Source organism: Orycteropus afer, unplaced genomic scaffold (genome assembly GCF_000298275.1).
Source record: "Orycteropus afer afer isolate SDZICR_OR568_19922 unplaced genomic scaffold, OryAfe1.0 scaffold00129, whole genome shotgun sequence".
NCBI classification, from domain to species: Eukaryota; Metazoa; Chordata; class Mammalia; order Tubulidentata; family Orycteropodidae; genus Orycteropus; species Orycteropus afer.
This window is the reverse complement of record NW_006921716.1, coordinates 8,533,705-8,553,729: the sequence shown is the minus strand read 5'-3', so window position 1 is coordinate 8,553,729 and position 20,025 is coordinate 8,533,705. Positions and strand designations below refer to the sequence as shown.

General features: G+C 38.5%; 1 protein-coding gene across 1 annotated transcript in view; it reads right to left on the bottom strand.

The window, feature by feature from the left end:
* CHMP4C (charged multivesicular body protein 4C) overlaps positions 1–3,872 on the bottom strand; it is a 34,442-nt gene extending 30,570 nt beyond the window's left edge. The window contains exon 1 of the mRNA XM_007944666.2: positions 3,683–3,872. Coding sequence (XP_007942857.1) covers positions 3,683–3,872 — 190 coding nt within the window. The remainder of the gene's footprint in view (positions 1–3,682) is intronic.
* Between the last annotated feature and the right edge of the window lie 16,153 nt (positions 3,873–20,025).

The window sequence follows — 20,025 nt, the reverse complement described above, 5'->3', positions numbered from 1 at the left end:
CTCAGTTGCTAATAGCAATTACCACCTTGGAGTTTACAAAGACTTATGGGTAGAAAAGCCACACTAAGTAATTTACTACACCGCAAGGTGACTTTAACATTTAGCCAGGGATGAGAACTGCTCTAGATGACAGTGATCAGAAGAAGCAGAAAAAGAATTAAGTGATGCATAAAAAGTTTGCTTTTCCACAAAGCAGATTACTAGCTCAAAAAACAGGAATTATGTCATAGTAATCTGAATAAAGTTGGCAGTGAGGAGAATTAGCTACCACTGTTCAATTTTGCTACCACGTTATACTGAAAGCAACCTTCAAACTGAATTCTGTATATACACTTATTAAGCAAACATACATTAGCAAGCAGGCCAAAACCATTTTCTCAGCCTATTCTGTGAGCTCATTGAAGTGCCAGTTCTAAGTCCTTTCAAGGGCTCCTTTAACAGGCACAGTGAAGTCAGACCATGACATCTGGCCTTGGCAGAGGTCTGTCCCCTCAGTGAATTACACTCAATCAGAAATCCCCCTAAACCAATGACTAGATGCTAAACTGACTGAAATCAAGCTTCAGGAACCACCTTAATGGTAAGTTAATTATATACCTGGTAGATTCTTATAGCCTGTTCACACATGGGTAGGAAGTATGTGTCCCTACACTACTTTAGCCAATCCACACTTTTAGAATACCATAATTTCACCAATAAAAATCTCATTTCTAGCATTTATTATGCTAATTTAAAAGTTACTCATTTTACCAATAAAATCCATTTTGAATTCAGTCTGGTAACACCAAAGCTTTGGTTTTTGTAGAGATATAGATAACTGAAGAACTTGTATACGGGTCCAGAGAGTGGTCCTTTCTGAAATAATCCTAACTGGCCACTCAAAAATGGTGAATTCTTGCCAACATGTTAGCTGACCACTTGAAGGAAAACTTAAACTAAGTGCACATATGTCACTCTGATTAAAATATGAATAACTGCCATTCTAACAATGATATTGTATAGCACAGGACCCATTTGGAAACAGATGCCACCCCAAAGGTTGGCAGTTTGAGTCCACCCAGAGGCACCTTGAAAGGAAAACCTGGCAATTTTCTTCCAAAAAATCAACCATTGATAACTCTATGGAGCATGGCCCTACTCCAACACACATGATGTTTCTATGAGTTGGAATAGATTTGACGGTGAGTGGTTTGTTTTGAGTTCTTTTTATTTGGGGCTTGGAGTCTTTGGGTGGTGCAAATCATTGATGTGTTTGCCACCTACCCTAGGTTCAAGGCCATCCAAAGAATCTTGGAGAAGAAAAGCCTGCTTATCTATTTACTAAAACTCTGCCATTGAAAACCCTGTGGAGCACAGTTCTACCATGACACAGATGGGCTTACAATGAGTCAGAATTGACTTGGGGGCAACTGTTTCTTGTTTTTTTTTTTTTTTAATATTGGACTTTATTTTATTATGTGGGTGAAAATATTTCTTCGTGGCTAATGGAAGACACTATGTGTAAATGAAGTTGTATGGTTTATTTGGAAGGTATATGGCTTGAAAGTGTTTTCAATGCATAGATTTGTGATTGAAATTTTCTGTAATTTAGATTATAGATGACCTCATGCTAGCAAGCCTCTTCCTACTTTGAAGGCCACTGTAACACCAACAAATGTCCTAAAGATAAATGGCAAAGAATAAGTGGCATGTCTAACACCAGTTGTCTGTTTGTACTTGATACTTACATTGCTAACTCTGATCTAAGGAAGTAACAGCTCCTAATTTGTGTTGTCTTTAATTTTCTTTTGTCTTTATTTTTAAAGTCTGCACATGATACACTTTAGTATGCTGCTAACTAGAGAACATTTCCTAAAAAAAAAAAATCCATAAAACCCATATTATTTTACATTTTTGTCTTCTAAAAGCAAATCTGTATTTTTAGTGCTTCCTAGAAGCAGATGTTCAAATTTCCAGATTTTAAAAACCAATATTCATTGAGTAACTACCTTTGATAAAGTGATATGTGAATACAAATGGAGCACAGAATAAAAGGGGAAAAAAAACTTTTCTTAAGCAGATGTCAGAGTGCCTATCAAATGAAGCAAAACAGCCAAGTAGCAGAACGACCAATAGTATTTAGCAAACCATAATGGCATGGTCTCTCTTTAGAAGTTACCATTTCATAACTTACCAAAATATTTTCTGACATAAACTAAAATAGAAACTAGCACTTTGCTCTACCACAGACTATAATAGGACAAAAGTTATATGCAGTAACACAGAAAACTGAAACCTAATCTTTATATTGTTGATAGTAAACGGGCATAAACGTATTCCAAACTCTAACTCGCTGCCATCAAATGGATGCTGACTCATAGCAACCCCCACTGGGTTTCCAAGACTAAATCTCTACAGAAGCAGACCACCCCATCTTTGTTCCTATTAGGCACATTTTTATGGTAAAGATGCAGGCTTTTCAAGGTCAAGCCCATAAGACATCACTTCTTTCATGGATAAAACAGTGCATCATCTAGAGTGAACTAAGCTTCTCAAGGCTTTATTATGACTAAAGAAGTCTGACTTCAGGATGAAAATGACCAGAGTTTGGTGGTGAGCAGACTCCTTGTATTGCTACTTCTATTTCTGGATCTGACACTGACCTATTACAACAGTAAATCACTTCAACCACTCACTGGGTTTTCATACATGCCACAGCTGCTGTTTAAACCCATTCTCTATGTTAAATCCACTCTCAATATCTATTCTCTGTAAAGAGAGCCACATATTGAAGAAACTAATAAAGTTAGGCAAAGTACAAAGGGTTCAAGGTGTATGAGAAACGCCAAGAATCACTATTGACTCAAAGAAGTTCAATTCCTTTTTTTTTTCCCCTCAACTGCACAGCAGCCAACTAAAGTTTTCAATCACTAAGGAGCAAGTTAAACCAGGACTTACTAGATTATATTTCATTGGAGATTTGCACACAAGTTAAAATGTGTGATTCAGTATACAAACATACAGCAGAAAGCCTAAGAAATTATGTTTATTCTTGTGGTGAGCAGGGCTGGAACTAGGGTGAAGTAAGCCTGGAACAAAATTTAAAGAGGGTGCCAAAAATTTAGCAATCAAGGGGGAAAAAAAAAACAAACCCAAACTCACTGCCATGGAGTCATTCAGACTCATAACGACCCCCTTTGGGATTCGGAGGCGGTAAATCTTTATGGAAGTGGACTGCCCAGTCCGACTTTCCCCCAAGTAGCTGGTAGGTTAGAACGGCCAACCTTCTGGTAAGCAGTCAAAAGACTTAGGCACTACGTAACCATTTACTGTCATCTTTTTTAAACTCAATTAAAAAAATAAATAAATCTACAATGAGCAAATTCCCAAAACTTTTAAATAACGATGATCAGTGCAGAGAGATACAGGGACCGGAGGTAAAAGAAATATATATATATATATTTTTTTTTTTTTCTTTAATCAGTAATACCAAGCCTGCCTTTAGATTTTGCTTTTAATCAAACGCCTCTCTCAGCTCGCTCTAGTCCCTGCCCTGGTGGCCAGTACCAATTCCTAGAAAAGCTGACGGGCTCCTACCTGGCTGCCTGGGGGCTGGGAGTGCTGTGGGCCGTACTGTTCCCCAGGAAAGGACTGGAGGTAGGTGGGTGAGAGCTGCTACCTGAGAGCCGGACCCCCAGCCTACCTCGCTTGTTTTGCGTGCCGTGCTTCCTGGCCAAGGTGAGTTCTCTCTGGATTCGGTTTTCCAGGTACTCTTGTTTCTTGCCCAGCATCTCCTCCGTCTCCCGAAGTCGGGCCAGGGCCTCCTGGGGGCTGGGAGTAGCTCGGCTCTTAGAAGAGCCTCCTGCTTTAAAGAACTTGCCCAACTTGCTCATGGCTGTGAAGTTGGGGGTAGAGTGGCTTCCTTGGACGTCTCAGGTACTCCCCGGGGCCGGGGTGAGTGATACGGTCCTCTGGGGGCCCAGGGTTAGAAGACCAAGCTCCTTGGAATCAACAAGTAGTCGGGAGCAGGTGACACACACTCCTGGGCATTTCCTGGCGTCCTGCTCGGCCCCGCCCCTCGGGGAGGACAACTACCGCGACGGGAGGACAAGGGAGTCGGACGTCTGCCGGCCGGCGCCACCCAGCCCCAGGGAGGAGAGGGAGAGCAGTGGAAAGAACTGAAAGGGCAGGGAAGACAGCGGCGAAGTTGCTGCTTTGTTCACTCTGGGAACGCACCCAGGGGTGAACTCTGTACTTCGTGAATGGGTCCTTTGAAAAAGCAAGCCAAGGTGCCAGGAATTTTGTGCGGGCCTGAAAACGTGTAAAATAAGTAAGCTTTATTTTTCCGGATAAGCAAATGCTTTATTCCAAGCTTGTGGTTGTGTGTGTGAATTGATAATATTAATTTATTTTCATCTAAGTGTATAAGTGCCTATGTGCACGTGCATTCGCAGGAGAGTTGTCAGCCACTGCAATGCAAGTGTGTGGGCAAGTGGCTTACTCTAGAAACACCAGGTGGTCTCATAGGCATGTCTAGTCAGGGCAGGCTGATGTGTGCCTGCATGCCAAGTGGCCTAATGGAGTCTCAATCATCTGTTCGTGGATTTGAAGTCATTGAAAGATCATCATCTTTTTTCCTAATGTCAGGTCTTCTGAATGTGTTTGGTGGTGGGAGTAAGTTCAGTAATAAGAAATCTGAAACTTCAAGTGTGATCGTCAATATATCAAAAACCTTTCATGAGGCTGCATCTTGTGTTTGGATCTATGTCAAATGACTTTACAGAGACACTAAGTACCAGAAAGGAGAGAATGCCCTAGAGGAAACAAAGCAAAACTCTTTGTTCGTGCTGTCTAACTCCCATCTATTAGAGCTGCAAGCAAAGAAGTTTGATAGGATGAAAGCACAGCGATTTGTAATGGTTATGTATAATGCCACCTAAATTGAAAATCTGTGTTAAACACTCTAGAAAGAATTGAGACATGGGATTGAGTCTACGTTTTAAAGGACTAGCATGTACTCAGCATATTACAGACATATTTTAGAAATATTACCCAACATTATCAGAACCTATTAGTGATCTTTAAGGAGGTCTAGTGGCATGGTGGTTAAGGCCTTCGGCTGCCAACCTAAAGGTCTGTGGTTCCAACCCTACAGCTATTCCATGGCAGAAAGATAAGGCAGTCTCTTCTGTAAAGATTTTACAACCATGGAAACTTTATGGGGCAGTTCTACTGGGTCACTATGAGTTGAAATCAACTCAGTGGCAGTGGGCATTAGTGATCTTTAGCTAACCAGAGATTGTCTAAACTAAATAAAGCATCAATTACTATGACAAATACACCTTGATACCCAAGATCAAAAATCCAGTATTTGATCTCATCATCTAACACAGAATAAGCATGTTGATCCATTTTATTCAACATTGGTATATTGTAGTTGTTGGAGACTGTCAGTTCCAACTCATAGTGACCCTATGTACGACAGAACAAAACACTGCCCAGTCTTGCACCGTCCTCACAATTATTACCATCTTTGAGCCCATTGTTGCAGCCACTGTGTCAGTTGATCTTGTTGAGGGTCTTACTCTTTCTTGCTGACCCTTGACTTTACCAAGCATGATATCTTTTTCCAAGGACTGGTCCCTCCTGATAACATGTCCAAAGTGCATGAAATGAAGTCTCACCATCCTCACCTCTAAGGAGCACTCTGGCTGTATTTCTTCCAAGATACGTTTGTTTGTACTTTTGGCAGTCTATGGTATATTCAATATTCTTCACCAACACCGTAATTAAAATGCATCAGTTCTTACTTGATCTTATTATTCATTGTCCAGCTTTCAAGTGCATAGGAGGCTATTGAAAATACCATTTGGGTCAGGTACACCTTGGTCGTCAAAGTGACATCTTTGCTTTTTAACACTGTTGAAGAGGTATTTTGCAGCAGATGTGCCCAATTTATTTCTTGACTGCTGCTTCCATGAGCAGTGATTGTGGAGCCAAGTAAAATGAAATCCTTGACAATTTCAACATTGGTGTAGCTAGCATCAAATTTTGCCAAAGAAATGGAACATGTTCATAGGAGACTTACAGATATATCACAGAAACACATACATATTAATGTATCATTTCTCAGTAACCACAGCCGGAAACCTCATTATTCACTGCTTGGCCATCTATAGCACTTATGGTCTGTCACATATTTTGCTTGAATTTTGTATGCATTGTAGACTGTAATAAATATTGTGTTGTTTTATTATCTATATGTTTTATAATTCTATTTGGAACTATTTTCTCTACTAGATTTTAAGTGCCTTCAGAGTCAAGAAGTAGCACTTACACTATTAGTGGTCCCATTGCTGCTCAGTTTAACCACTTTATTGGGTGCATTCTATATTGTTAGTAGGTGCCATTGAGCCCACTTCCACTCACAGTGACCCCTACATACAACAGAACAAAACACTGCCCAGTCCTGCGCCATCCTCACAATCCTCACCATGCTTGAGCCCATCGTGGCAGCCACTGTATCAATCCCCTTTTTCACTGACCCTCTACTTTTCCAAGCAGGATATCTTTCTCCAGGGACTGGTCCCTTTTGACAACATGACTAAAGTAGGCAAGATGAAGTCTGGCCATTCTCACTTTTCAAGAACATTCTCGCTGCACCTCTTTCAAGACAGATTTGTTCGTTCTTCTGGTATTTTCAGTATTCTTCTCCAATACCACAATTCAAAGGCATCACTTCTTCTTTGGTCTTCCTTATTCATTGTCAGCTTTCACATGCATATGAGGCGACTGAAAATATCATGGCTTGAGACAGGCTCACCTTAGTCTTCAAAGTGACAGCTTTGCTCCTTAACACTTGAAAGAGGTCTTTTGCAGCAGATTTGCCCAGTGCAATACCAACATCTGATTTCTTGACTGCTGCCTCCATGGGTGTTGATTGTGGATCCAGGTAATATGAAATCCCTGACAACTTTAATCTTTTCTCCATTTATCATGATGTTGCTTATTGGTCCAGTTATAATATTTATGTTTTATTGATGTTGAGGTGTAATCCATACTGAAGACTATAGTCTTTGATCTTCATCATTAAGTGCTTCAAGTCTTTCTCACTTTTAGCAAACAAGGTCATGTCATCTGCACATTGCAGGTTGTCAATGAGTCTTCCTTCAATCTTGCTGCCACGTTCTTCTTCATATAGTCCAGCTTTTCTGATTATCTGCTCAGCATACAGATTGAATACATATGATGAAAAGGTAGAACTCTGATGCACACTCTCTCTGATTTTAAACCATGCAGTATCCCTTTGTTCTATTCGAATGACAGGTCTATGTACCAGTTCCTCATGAGCACAATTAAGTGTTCTGAAATTCTCATTCTTCACAATGTTATCTATAATCTGTTATGATCCACAGTTGATTGCCTTTGCATAGTTAATAAAACACAGGTAAATGTCTTTCTGGTATTCTTTGCTTTCAGCCAAGATCCATCTGACATCAGCAATGATATCCCTAGTTCCATATCCTCTTCTGAATCCAGCATGAATTTCTGGAAGTTTTCTGTCAATATACTGCTGGAAACATTTTTGGATTATCTTCAGCAAAATTTTACTTACTGTTTGATAATTTTCACATTCTATATATAGTACTGGAAAGGCAAGTACAGTCCACCCTTTAGAAGCTTATCTTCTAATGATAATATTAACAACTGCCATCTTTTGAGCACCTACTATGTAGCAGACATATATATGCATTATCCATAATCCTTATTTTTACCTTGCAAAGTATGTATTGTTGTTTCTATTGGATATATGAAGAACTTGACATTCAACTGGTGACATGGCCACATTTGCACAGGCAGTAAAAGGGGAAGAGATCTTTCAGTTTTAAAGCCCACCATCTTTTCACTATTCACATGACCTTCCTTCTACTGCATGAATTGGTCTAGAGGAGGTAACTAAATAAATTGGGGTGATGAGGTAGTTGTGAGGCATTAACTTTAAAGGATTCTACAAGCATTATTGAATTCATGGAGGGGTGTATACTAAAAGCATTCCTTTGTGGTTCACGGAACACTCGATTTTGTTGGGAGGACATGAACAAATGCAACAGAAGGACTGACAGTTACAGCGAGGAGTTGCTTATCCATTGACCCATCCATCTATCCATCCACCCACTTTTTCATTCAACAGATATTTATCGAGCATCTCTGTTACAGGCACTGTGGTGGGTATTAAGGATATGGTTAAGAACAAGGTAGGTAGTTTTCTGTTCCACCAGAGCTTACAACTTAGAAGGGGAGGACCAGAATTTAAACCAATGATCAGAAATAATGGGCCTTATAAAGTAAAGTTGTAATAAGTACTATGAAGATGTATAGGGAATTAGGAAAATATAGACATCCTGATCTTGTCTTAGAAATCAGAAAAGGTGGCCTAAGAAAGTGGCATTTAACCTGGAATTTGAATGATGAGTAGGTTTAAAGAAAAGAGTATTCCAAGATAAGAAATTATTCATTCACCATATTTTTTTCAGTACATAGTGTATAACAACAAAGCTGAAGATGGTAGAGATTCAGCAGTGAACAAAGAAAGACAAAAATCCATCCATTTATGGAGTCTACTTTCTACTTAGTGGAAGACAGATAATTAATTAAGAAAGTAATGTACTATATGTGCTATCTGGGAAAAATAAAGCAGGGAGTGTTTAAAATTTTAAACAATGTGTGCAATAAACTTGAGGCTGAAGGATTTGGTTTGAAGGAAGACCATGATAGCTGAGGCTTGGAAATAGAAGAAGAGAATGTTCGGAGATGATCTTTAGAGGTAGACAAAGTCCAGATCACATAACATCCACACAATATGCTAAAGATCTTATATTTTATCCTAGGAGCAAATAAAAATCAATCAGAAAACTGCTAACCAGAAGGCTGGCGGTTCAAACTCACCAACCACTCCTCAGAAGGAAGATGGGGCAATCTACTTCCTTAGTGATACTGCCTCGGAAACCCAAGGAGGGGTCGCTATGAGTCGGGTCCGACTTGACGGCACATAACAACAACAACAAGAAGTCATTAATTTATAATTCAGTGGAAAAAAATAATCAAATTTACACAATTTATTGAAACATAGATAGTATGCAAAGCAAGAGACATTTAAATTAAAAATCATTCACTTCCATTAATATGTAAATTCAATAGGGAAAAGATAATACTTACAAGCAAGCAAACCATTCAAATAAATATTAGTGTTTAATTCAGCAATGGGATACAGAAAATAAATTTTTAAATCAATGATTTAGAAGATGGAAATAACACATTAATCTTCATTCAATATTCATCTTACAAATGTGTTTTCATAAAGAGTTCTCAGCATCTAGTATATTTTTCATTTTCTAATCTCAATTGATCTCAGCTAATAAGGAGACTGTTGTTCAGAAAAATGACCTTGTTCAGGATGATTTACCATGGTTAAGATGGCAAAGGAAATTGGAAATTTATAGATCTGTTAAAAAGACCTAGATGTCAGACTAATTGATACATTTTGGCCACTCCTTGAAATTACAGCCATTTTTTGAATGCCAAATGAACTCTCTAAAGCAACAAAAGAAGAATTACCCTTTAAACACACTGCGCAATTATCATCAAATAGTTATTTATTAAGCAGCTAAACAAGCCTGTACACATTCTTTTCAACAGCAGTTCTGTCTGTCTCTTGGCACCAAATATGCATTGAATATATATAATACTCCATCACAATAATGAGCACACAACTAGCTGTTATGAAAAATAACAATTTTGCAACAATAAAAGTTTTATCGCCCTAATTCATAATGAAGAAATATGAGGCCAGTGCCTGAATTTTGTCTTCAATGCTCTTTATCCATGTTTTCTCATACATCTGATTACAAAGACATTAAGGAAGCTAAGATTTACCAGATTTAAGTGTAAAATGTTTCCTATATCAACTACTTAATAGTTATAAAATGAGATGTAGCCCTCTACCTCAATGTCACCCTTACTGCATTACCTACATAACTCTTCCCCAAAGGTGATTGTTATACCTTCCCTTACATCAGGAATTGCATTATACCTGAAAACAATCACATGGGATTTTGTACTTAATCGAGGAAGAGGAACACAGCATTGTCCTCATATCAGCTCCTTTCCCTCTCACTTAATGATAACTCCAGCTTTCCTTTAATCAAGCCCAAACCCTTGAGTTATCTTTAATTCCTCTCTTTCTCTCACACTTCACATCTAATGCATCAGTAAATCTTGTGGCTCTACCCAGTACAAAAAGCTATTTACTTACCACCACCCTGCTCCAAACTCTCTCATCCACATCACCACAATAGGATCCTACCTGACCTCCTTATTAACTATCTTGTCATCACAGCAGCCTACCTACAAGTAGCTAGGGTGAGCCTGGGTCAAAACTCGCCAAGGGCTGCCCACCTCACTCTTATTAAAAGCCAAAATCTTTACCAGTGTCTTCAGACTCACTTCCATCCCCACCCAGTGCCTCCATGTCCACATATCTTACCATTCGTCCCTAGTCCACTGTGCTCCAGCCACACTGACCTTTTCCATTTTAACTGGAATACCCAGACACATTCTCACTGCAGTGCCTTTGCACTGGCGGCTTTTCTGCCAAGAAACCTGCCCCCATGCATCCATTTTGTCCATTCTCTCACCTTTTTCAAATCATTTAAATCGCACCTTGTCATCCACTACCCTATTTAAAATTGTAACATCTCCCCCGGAACACCTATCACCTTTTTCTGCTTTTTGTTTCTCCACAACCCTTATCATCATTTATAATATGTTATGCTTTTGTTTTTCCATTATGTTTGTTTTCTGCTTCCCCTCACTAGAATGCTCTCCAAGAGGAAGGGATTTTTATGTTTTCTTTTCCAATGTATTCCCGGTAACTAGAACAATATTGGCGACACATAGTAGACATTCTATCGATATATGCTGGATAAAATAAATGAATGAAGGTAGGAAGAAACACAACATGGATCATAAAATATTCGAATGAGTGCATAATATATGAAAATATCAGCGAACACATTTCTGCTCTAAGATTCATCATTGTCAGAAGATGCACTTATTCTTCCTAAATGTTAAATCTCTGAGACCAGTATTCAGAGGCTCTCTCAAACTTCCTGGCTCGTCTTAATTGCACAAAAGAAACTCTTTGGACATATATTACACCCAACACTACAGAAGGAGATAATCACTTTCACATGCTAAAAATGTATTCTCTAGAAACTAATGTCATATTTTAAACCATGGGATTCTTTTTCAATGGTTTGTTATTTGGAGAGTAAAGTTAATAGTAGTTGGTATTGAACCATCAAAAATTCTTAGAATTAATTTAACTAATTATACTTGAATATTCAACTTGTGTCAACATATAATCTATAACATCATTTCAAAATAATTTTGTTTCTGATTATCAGGACTAGTAAAGTTCAAAAGAATAATTATCTGTGGAAATGTCATAAAAGTTTCTTTTTGGCAAAGTGCACCTAAAAAAGATGATGCTTTCACAACCAAACACATGGTATATGCACACACACAAGCACACACACATACACACACACACGACCACCATTGTAATATTGGTGATGGTAGTTTAGATGATGGGTTTTCTTTGAGTCACTCCCTTTTTTAATCTCTACCAATTGACACCTAACCATTATCAAAACTCCTGTTTTTGCATAATACTAACTACTTATACTTCTTTCACCAACCTGTTGCCATCCTTTAAGTACACTCCAATTTGCTTCCTTCACACTTGAAGTGTGAAATGATACACAAGATTCCAGTTGTTTTTGACTAATCAAGCAGGGCGAAACAAACTATCCTGTTCATATTTCGTATTCTGAAGACTATATTTTTATTTATGGCAATTAAGATTATAGCAGCTTTTGGGTCAGCAGTATGTCATTGCTGACTTAGTCAATCATTGATACATTGGACAAATATTTGCTGTGTGCAGAGCACTGAGCTGCAAGCTGGCAATATAAAAATAAGACAGTCTTTGTTCTCAAGGGATAAAGAGGAGATAAGATATTTACCAATAATCATGTAAATACAGACTTGGAAACTGAAGTGTTAAGAGAGAAAATGTTCAGGACATACGAGAATGTGTATTGTGGTAGGTAGAATAATGGCTCCCTGAAACCTATGAAAAAGCAGCTCCAGTGGCGTAGAGCCTAAGGCATTTGACTGCTAACTGGAAGGAAGATGGGGCAATCTACTTCTGTATAGATTTACTGCCTCGGAAATCCAACGGATTTGGCTTTGAGATGGAATCGACTTGATGGGAGTGAGTTTGGTTTTTGTCTTTTTGAAACCTGTGAATATGTTACCTTATATGGAAGGAACTTTGCTTATGTGGTTAAATTACAGATCTGAAATAGGAAGACTGTCCTGGGTTATCCAAATTAGCCCAATGTAATCACAAGGAAAACAGGGGCTTCAGAGTCAGGGAAGGAGATGTGATGCTGGAAGCAGAGGTCAGAAAGTGATAGAAATAGACCTGAATATGCTACTCTGCTGGATTTGAAGATGGAGGAAGGGCCCACATTCTAAAAGTTGGAGGAAATTACTGTCTTATCAGGAATGAAACAGAAATTACAATAATTTATTGCACAATTTATATTAAATATCTATTATGAGACCTAATGACATCACAGGAGATTGGAATGATTTACACTGATGAATAAAACATGGATCCAACCACCAGAGTGCTTATAGCCCAGTAAAGGGGAGGAGATGCATAGGAATAGTTATAATAAAGTTAGAAATAGCTAAGTTTAATAAAGAGGCACAGGTAAAATATAATGGGAGTCCAGAAGAAGGAATAACTCTTTTACAGTGATAGAAATGAAGGAAAGCCATGGGATGAGATGAAATTTGAAATTGTGCTCAAAGATGTTGTTGTTGTTGTTATGTGCCGTCGAGTCGGCCCCGACTCATAGCGACCCCTCCTTGGGTTTCCGAGGCGGTATCACTACGGAAGTAGGATTGCCCAACCTTCCTTCCGAGGAGATAGGAATTTGATTTGTATAGATGAGTGAAAGGGCAGTCTACGGTGGAGAGAGCAACACAAAGATCCAGAGGTAAGGAAACCAGGATCATGTATAGGAGACCTATAATATTTCAACGTGGCAGATGCATAGGACAATTAAGATTTTTTTATTCATTAATTTAATAAATATTTGTTGAACATATGAAAAGTGGGTTTAGGGAAATTATAATACAATGGACAGCAAAAACAGATATAGTTCCTGCCCTCATGGACTTTACAGCTTAGTGGGCAAGATAAATCTTAATTAAGAAGCATATAAACAAATGAAAAATTGAGTCCTAGACAAATGTTTTGAAGGAGATACAGAGTTAAAGTACTAATAGAATGATTTGTCTTAGTCAAGGAGAACAAAGAAGAATTTCCTGAATAGTGAGAAGTTTGGTGTGATCTGGAGAGGAGGAGCCTGGGAGAAAGTGTTTGTTGTAAAGTTGGAGAGAAAAGTTGAGGCCTAACTGAAAAGCTTTATTGGGAGAAGTCAAGGAATCTTGTGAATAATGGGGAATGAATAGTAAATCTCTTGAAATGCTAAAGAAATTAACTATATCAAAAGGATTAGAAAAAGCATTTGACATAAAAGGTGCAGCATGTACAACAGAATGTGAAGAGGCTTCTGAAAGAGAGTGAGAGAAACGTGGTGGTCGTTAGCTGCCAGCTAATCTGGTTGGTGCAAATGATTAAGCTGAAAAGTTAAACGGTTCAAAACCACCCAGGGCCTCCTTGGAAGACAGGCCTGGCAATCTGCTTCTGAAAGGTCCCAGCCATGAAAACACTATGGAGCAGTTATACTCTGCACACACGAGGTCCCCATCAGAGAAAGGAAGGTGGGGCAAGATTATGAAGGACTTTAAATGCTAAACAGAGGCATTCTTCCTTAAACTCTTTTGAGTTCGGTTTGGGGACCCCATCTTATTCAATTCTGTAATTAAGACAGAATAAGGCAGAGTTCCGACAAGATGGTGGAATAGGCAGACTAGCTACACAGACCCTCTGCAACAAAGCAATGAGGAACCAATTAAAACCAATACAGAAGACAATCCTGGAACCCTGAGTTTGAAGGGAAGGATAAAGAAATTATTAAATACCAACCAGTAGAAGAACCTGAATGGAACACTGAGTAAGGAGACAAAAGGAGCTGCAGACTGCTGGCTGTCCTGGGGGCAAAGCCATTTTAAATATTTTCTGATAGCAACCTGAAAATAGGCTCTGCTCACCAAAGACTGCAAGGACATGGACTACATTGGTGCCTGACAAACCAGAAAGGAAAACATCAGCAAAGGAGACAAACAGACCTGTGGACTGCCTGCGGCTGTCTCCTGAGGGCCCAGCCATTTTGAATGTTCAAGGGTGGCAGACATGGCCATTTTGGATGTATGTAAGTGATTTTCTTACCTAGATAGCAACATAAGAATGGGCTCCCCTTGCTGGAGATAGCATGGACAACTGCACTGGAGGCTGAGATGGAAAGGTGTGATATTCCCCTTGTTGCTCTTATACCCCACACCCTCTTGGTGAACAGGGGTGTGGCCATCCCCTGCCTCCACCCACCTTCTTGACCAGCAGGAATTCAATCCTGGTCTGTGTCTTGACAACCTGGGTGCCGTGCCCCGCCCCTCCAGAGTTTTGTTTTGTTTTTAAATTATTCTTATTATCTTCCTCCTTTCTTCTTTTCTTTCTTTTCCCTTTTCCTGGTCCCCTTCTTTTATCTTTCTTTTGGTTCTTCCCATTCCTTGTTTTTCCTTCTGCAGTTTTCCATTTTCTCTTTACTATTCTTTTACTCTTGCTCTTTTCTCTCATTCTTTTTCTCATTATATTTCTTTTATCCTTTTTTTAAAAAAAAAATTTGAAATTTTTCTTCTCATTATTGAATTTTTTTTAAGTTTTCCCTGTTTGTTTATGGGTTTAAGATATTCTCTTGTTTTTGTTTTTTGGGGTTTATTTATTTATATTTATTTATTTGTCTAACTGACTGGGAGACAGCAACCATTCCCACACAACCCAACCATACCTGCACCTCCTGCAGTCCCACCCACTGAGTGAGGGTCACCATTGGTTTCTGCACCAACTGACCAACAATAGATGGCAGATGATACCAGCTCAACTCACCCTCAATTGTTCTTTACAAACAGCTAACAGAGATCTGTGCACACACTCTCATTCTTTATCACACCCACCAGGAGACAGGTGGTGAGTGCCTAAGTGCTAACAAGTAGCGAATAGAGGAGCAAACCACCCTGCTCACACAGATATATCAAAACAAAATGAAGGACTAAAAAAAAATCTTGCATGAATCACACCAACATACAACCACAAATTAAACATAAATACAACAACAATGGCTCAGAAACAACAGACCACCATAGTCCACACAAAAAAAAACAAGATAAAGTAGTAGACACAAGGGACCAGGATAAAAACCTAGAAAACCTCCCTAAGGAAGAAGAACCATTGGAACTCCCTAATAAGGAATTCAACAGAATTACATGTGGGTATCTTCAGTGGATTGAGAGACAGATCAAGGAAAACACTGACAAAATTAAGGGAAACACAGACAAAAACTATAGAACAATTTACGAAAACAATAAAAGAACAAATTGACAAAATAAACAAAAAACTGGAAATTATACAAAAAAAAAAAATATATAGAAATCCAGAAGATTAATACTAAGATTTCAGAAACAGAAACATGTTGAATGGGCAAAAGAGTAAAATTGAATCAATGGAAGACAGAATGAATACAATTGAAGACAAATACCTCGTTACTACTTTGTTAAGGGATCAGTCAGAAAAAAAGATCAAAACAAAATGAAGAAAGCCTAAAGTCGTATAGGATACCATCAATAAGAATAACCTACATGTAATTGGAATTCCAGAACAGGAAGAGACAGATAAAACCACAGAGAAAATTGTTGAAGATTTGTTGGAAGAGAATTTCCCTAATATGATGAAAGACAAGAATATATCCATTCAAGAAGTTCAATGAACATCAAACAGGATAGACCCCAAAAGAAAATCACCAAGACATATCATCATCAAACTCACCAAATTCAAAAACAAAAAAAGAATCCTGAAAGCATGGGAAAAAGAAAAAGTTACCTACAAAAAAAAAAACCAAAAAACAAAAAATGGGCAACCAATAAGACTAAGCTCTGATTTCTCAGCAGAAACCATGCAGGTGAGAAGGCAATGGGATGATATATATAAAACCCTGAAAGAAAAAATTTCCAAACAAGAATTATATACCCAGCAAAATGGTGCTGGCAAAACTGGATATCCATTTGCAGAAAAATGAAACAAGATCTATTTCTCACACGATACACAAAAACTAACTCCAGATGGATCAAAGACTTAAATGTGAAACCTAAAACTATAAAGTTCATCGAAGAAAAAATAGGGGCAAACTTAGGGACCCTAATTTATGGCATAAATGGACTATCAAGCATAACCCAAGATGCACCAACAGCAGAAGATAACTAGATAATTGAGACCATCTAAAAATTAAATTCTTCTGTGGATCAAAAGACTTCTCCAAAGGAGTCAAAAGAGAACCTACAGAATGGAAAAAAATATTTGGCAATGACATATCAGAAAAAGGACTTATCTCTAAAATTTATAGAAAACTCCAATACCTCAACATCAAAAATACAAACAATTCAATTTAAAAATAGGCAGAAGACATGAATAGACACTTCACCAAAGAAGATATTCAGGCAGTCAACAAACACATGAAGAAATGTTTGTGATCCTTAGCCATTAGAGAGATGCAAATCAAAACAACCATGAGGTACCATCTCAACCCAGCATAAATAGCAAAGTTCAACAAGACAGAAAATAACAAATGCTGGTGAGGATGTGGAGAGTTTGGGACTCTCATACACTGCTGGCAGGACTGTAAAATGATACAACCACTATGGAAATAAGTATGACGATTCCTTAAAAAGTTGGAAATAGAAATACCATTTGATCCAGCAATCCTATTACTTGGTATATACCCTAAAGAAGTGACAGCCAGGACAAGAACAGATATATGCACACCCATGTTCATGGCAGCACTATTCACAATAGCAAAGCGTTGGAAACAATCTAAGTGCCCATCAACCGAAGAATGAATAAACAAACTGTGGTACATACACACAATGCAATACTATGCAACCCTATAGAATAACGTAGACTCTGCAAACATGGTATAATGTGGATGAACTTGGAGGACATTATGTTGAGTGAAATAAGTCAGTCACAGAAGGACAAATATTGTATTAATCCACTATTGTAAAAAATCAAGGGTACATTTATACATGGAAGGAACTTTCTTTGTTGGTTACCAGGGATAGGAGTTCCACGTCCTCTTCAGATTCAGAGGACATGGAACAAGGGATATCATTGCTGATGTCAGATGGATCTTGGCTCAAAGCAAAAAATACCAGAAAGTTATTTACTTGTGTTTTATTGACTATGCAAAAGCATTTAATTGTGTGGATCATAACAAATTATGGATAACATTGAGCAGAATAGGAATCCCAGAACACTTATTATACTCACGAGGAGCCTGTGCATAGACCAGGAGTCTGTTGTTCAAACAGAACAAGGGGACACTGCATGGCTTAAAATCAAGAAGGGGGCACATCATGGTTGTATCCTTTCACCATACTTATTCAATCTGTATGCTGAGCAAATAATCCAAGAAGCTGGACTGTATGAAGAAGAACATGGCATCAGGATTGGAGGAAGACTCATTAACAAACTGTGATATGCTGACAACACAACTTTGCTTGCTGAAAGTGAGAATGACTTAAAGCACTTACTGATGAAGATTGAAGACTACAGTCTACAGTATGGATTACACCTCAATATAAAGAAAACAAAAATCCTCACAACCAATAAGCAGCATCATGATAAATGGAGAAAAGATTGAAGTTGTCAAAGACTTTGTATTACTTGGTTCTACAATCAACACCAGTGGAAGCAGCAGTTAGGACATCAGATGATGTAAAGCTCTGGGCAAATTGGCTGCAAAAGACCTCTTTCCAGTGCTGAAGAGCAAAAATATCTCCTTGAAGACTAAGGTGTGCCTGACAAGCCATGGTATTTTCAATTGCCTCATATGCGTGTGAGAGCTGGACGATGAATAAGGAAGACTGAAGATGAGTTAATGCTTTTGAGTTGTGGAGTTGGTGAAGAATGTTAAAAGTACCATGGATTGCCAGAACTAACAAATCTGTCCTGGAAGAAGTGCAGCCAGAATGCTCCTTTGGAAGAGAGAATGGCCAGACTTCATCTCATGTACTTTCATGTTGTAAAAAGGGACCATTCCCTGGAGAAGGATATCATGCTTGGTAAAGTGAAGGGTCAGCAAAAAGAGGAAGGCCCTCTACAAGATGGATTGACACAGTGGCTACAATGACAGGTGCAGGTATAGCAAGGACTGTGAGGCTGGCAAGGACTCATTCTGCAGTGCATAGGGTCGCTATGAGTCGGAGACGACTTGACGGCACCTAACAACAACAGGAATAGGAGAGGAAGGGAGGGAAAATTTCTAGGTAGGTTGAGAAAAAAAAAGGTTACATATATATATATAAAATTATATACATATATATGATTCATGTATATATGCAATCATATATATATATGTATATGTATGTGTGTGTGTGTGTGTGTGTGTGTGTGTGTATATATATATATATATATATATATATATACAATCAAAGATTATTAGTGGTTACCAGAGGTGGGAGGGAGGGGAAAAGGGGAAGCTTTTGGTTGGGGGGGCATTGAGTTTATATTAACGGTGGTGGAATACTTTGGAAAAGGATCGCAATAATGGTGGCACAACATGAAAAAATCTCATCAATGTCCCTGACCTATAAATGTGGAAGTTGTTATGTTGGCGAATGTAGTGTATGTTTTAACCACACATAAATGGCTATAAATGGATATGTCTAACTTTTAGTAAAAGTTAGGGGGAAAAAAAGGACAGAATAAGGAACCAAGAATATATCTGATACATAGCAGATGCTCAAACATATGCTGAATTTACTTGAGTGAAGATTTGATTTGTAGCTAATAGAAGCCACTGACGATTTTTCTGGGGGGTGTCAGGTAAATGATAATAGCACCTGGCTAGTGATAAAAAAAGTATATAACAAGTGCTACCAAAGCAGATGTCTAATGTTCTAGAGGATTGAATTCTGCCTGGCATTCAGAATACTTTCCCATGAAAGGATAAGAGAATTATATTCTGAAGGTAGAGTAAGTGAGAGGTGTGTTTCCCCAACTTCCCTGATGGAAAGAATAATGAATGTAAAAGCACTTGTTAAAATATACAGCTTCCTGGGGGGAGGATATTAATTCTTCACCAGTCAGCCATACCTACTACACCGACCACCTCACCCAACAGACAAACACCACTACAAGCCCCTGCATCACTGAATCAAAGACAGATGGTGGACCACCTCTGCTCAGCTCACCTGCAGCTCCTCTTCACTACAAACAGATATCTGCACCCACATTCCCACCAGTTAGTCTACCGATGTGAAGACAGCTGGGGAGCCCCAGTGCCCTAAGCTAACAACCAATGAAGCACATCTGCCCACACATCCAGATATATGAAAACAAAGCATAAAACCAAAAACCTTGGTGAAAAGAACCAACACATAACCAACAAAGACAAGTTCAGAATGTCTTGGAGACAACAGACAACTTCAATTCAAACAGAGAAACAGGACAAAATAGCAGAAGTAGGTGACCAAACTAAAGAACTAGGAAATCTCCCTGAGGAAGAACAAGTAATATAACTACCTAATAAGGAATTCAAAAGATATATACCATGTGTATCAGGATTGGAGGAAGAATCATGAACAACCTGAGATATGCAGACGATACAACTTTGCTTGCTGAAAGTGAGGATGACTTAAGGCACCTACTGATGAAGGTTGAGGAATACAGTCTGC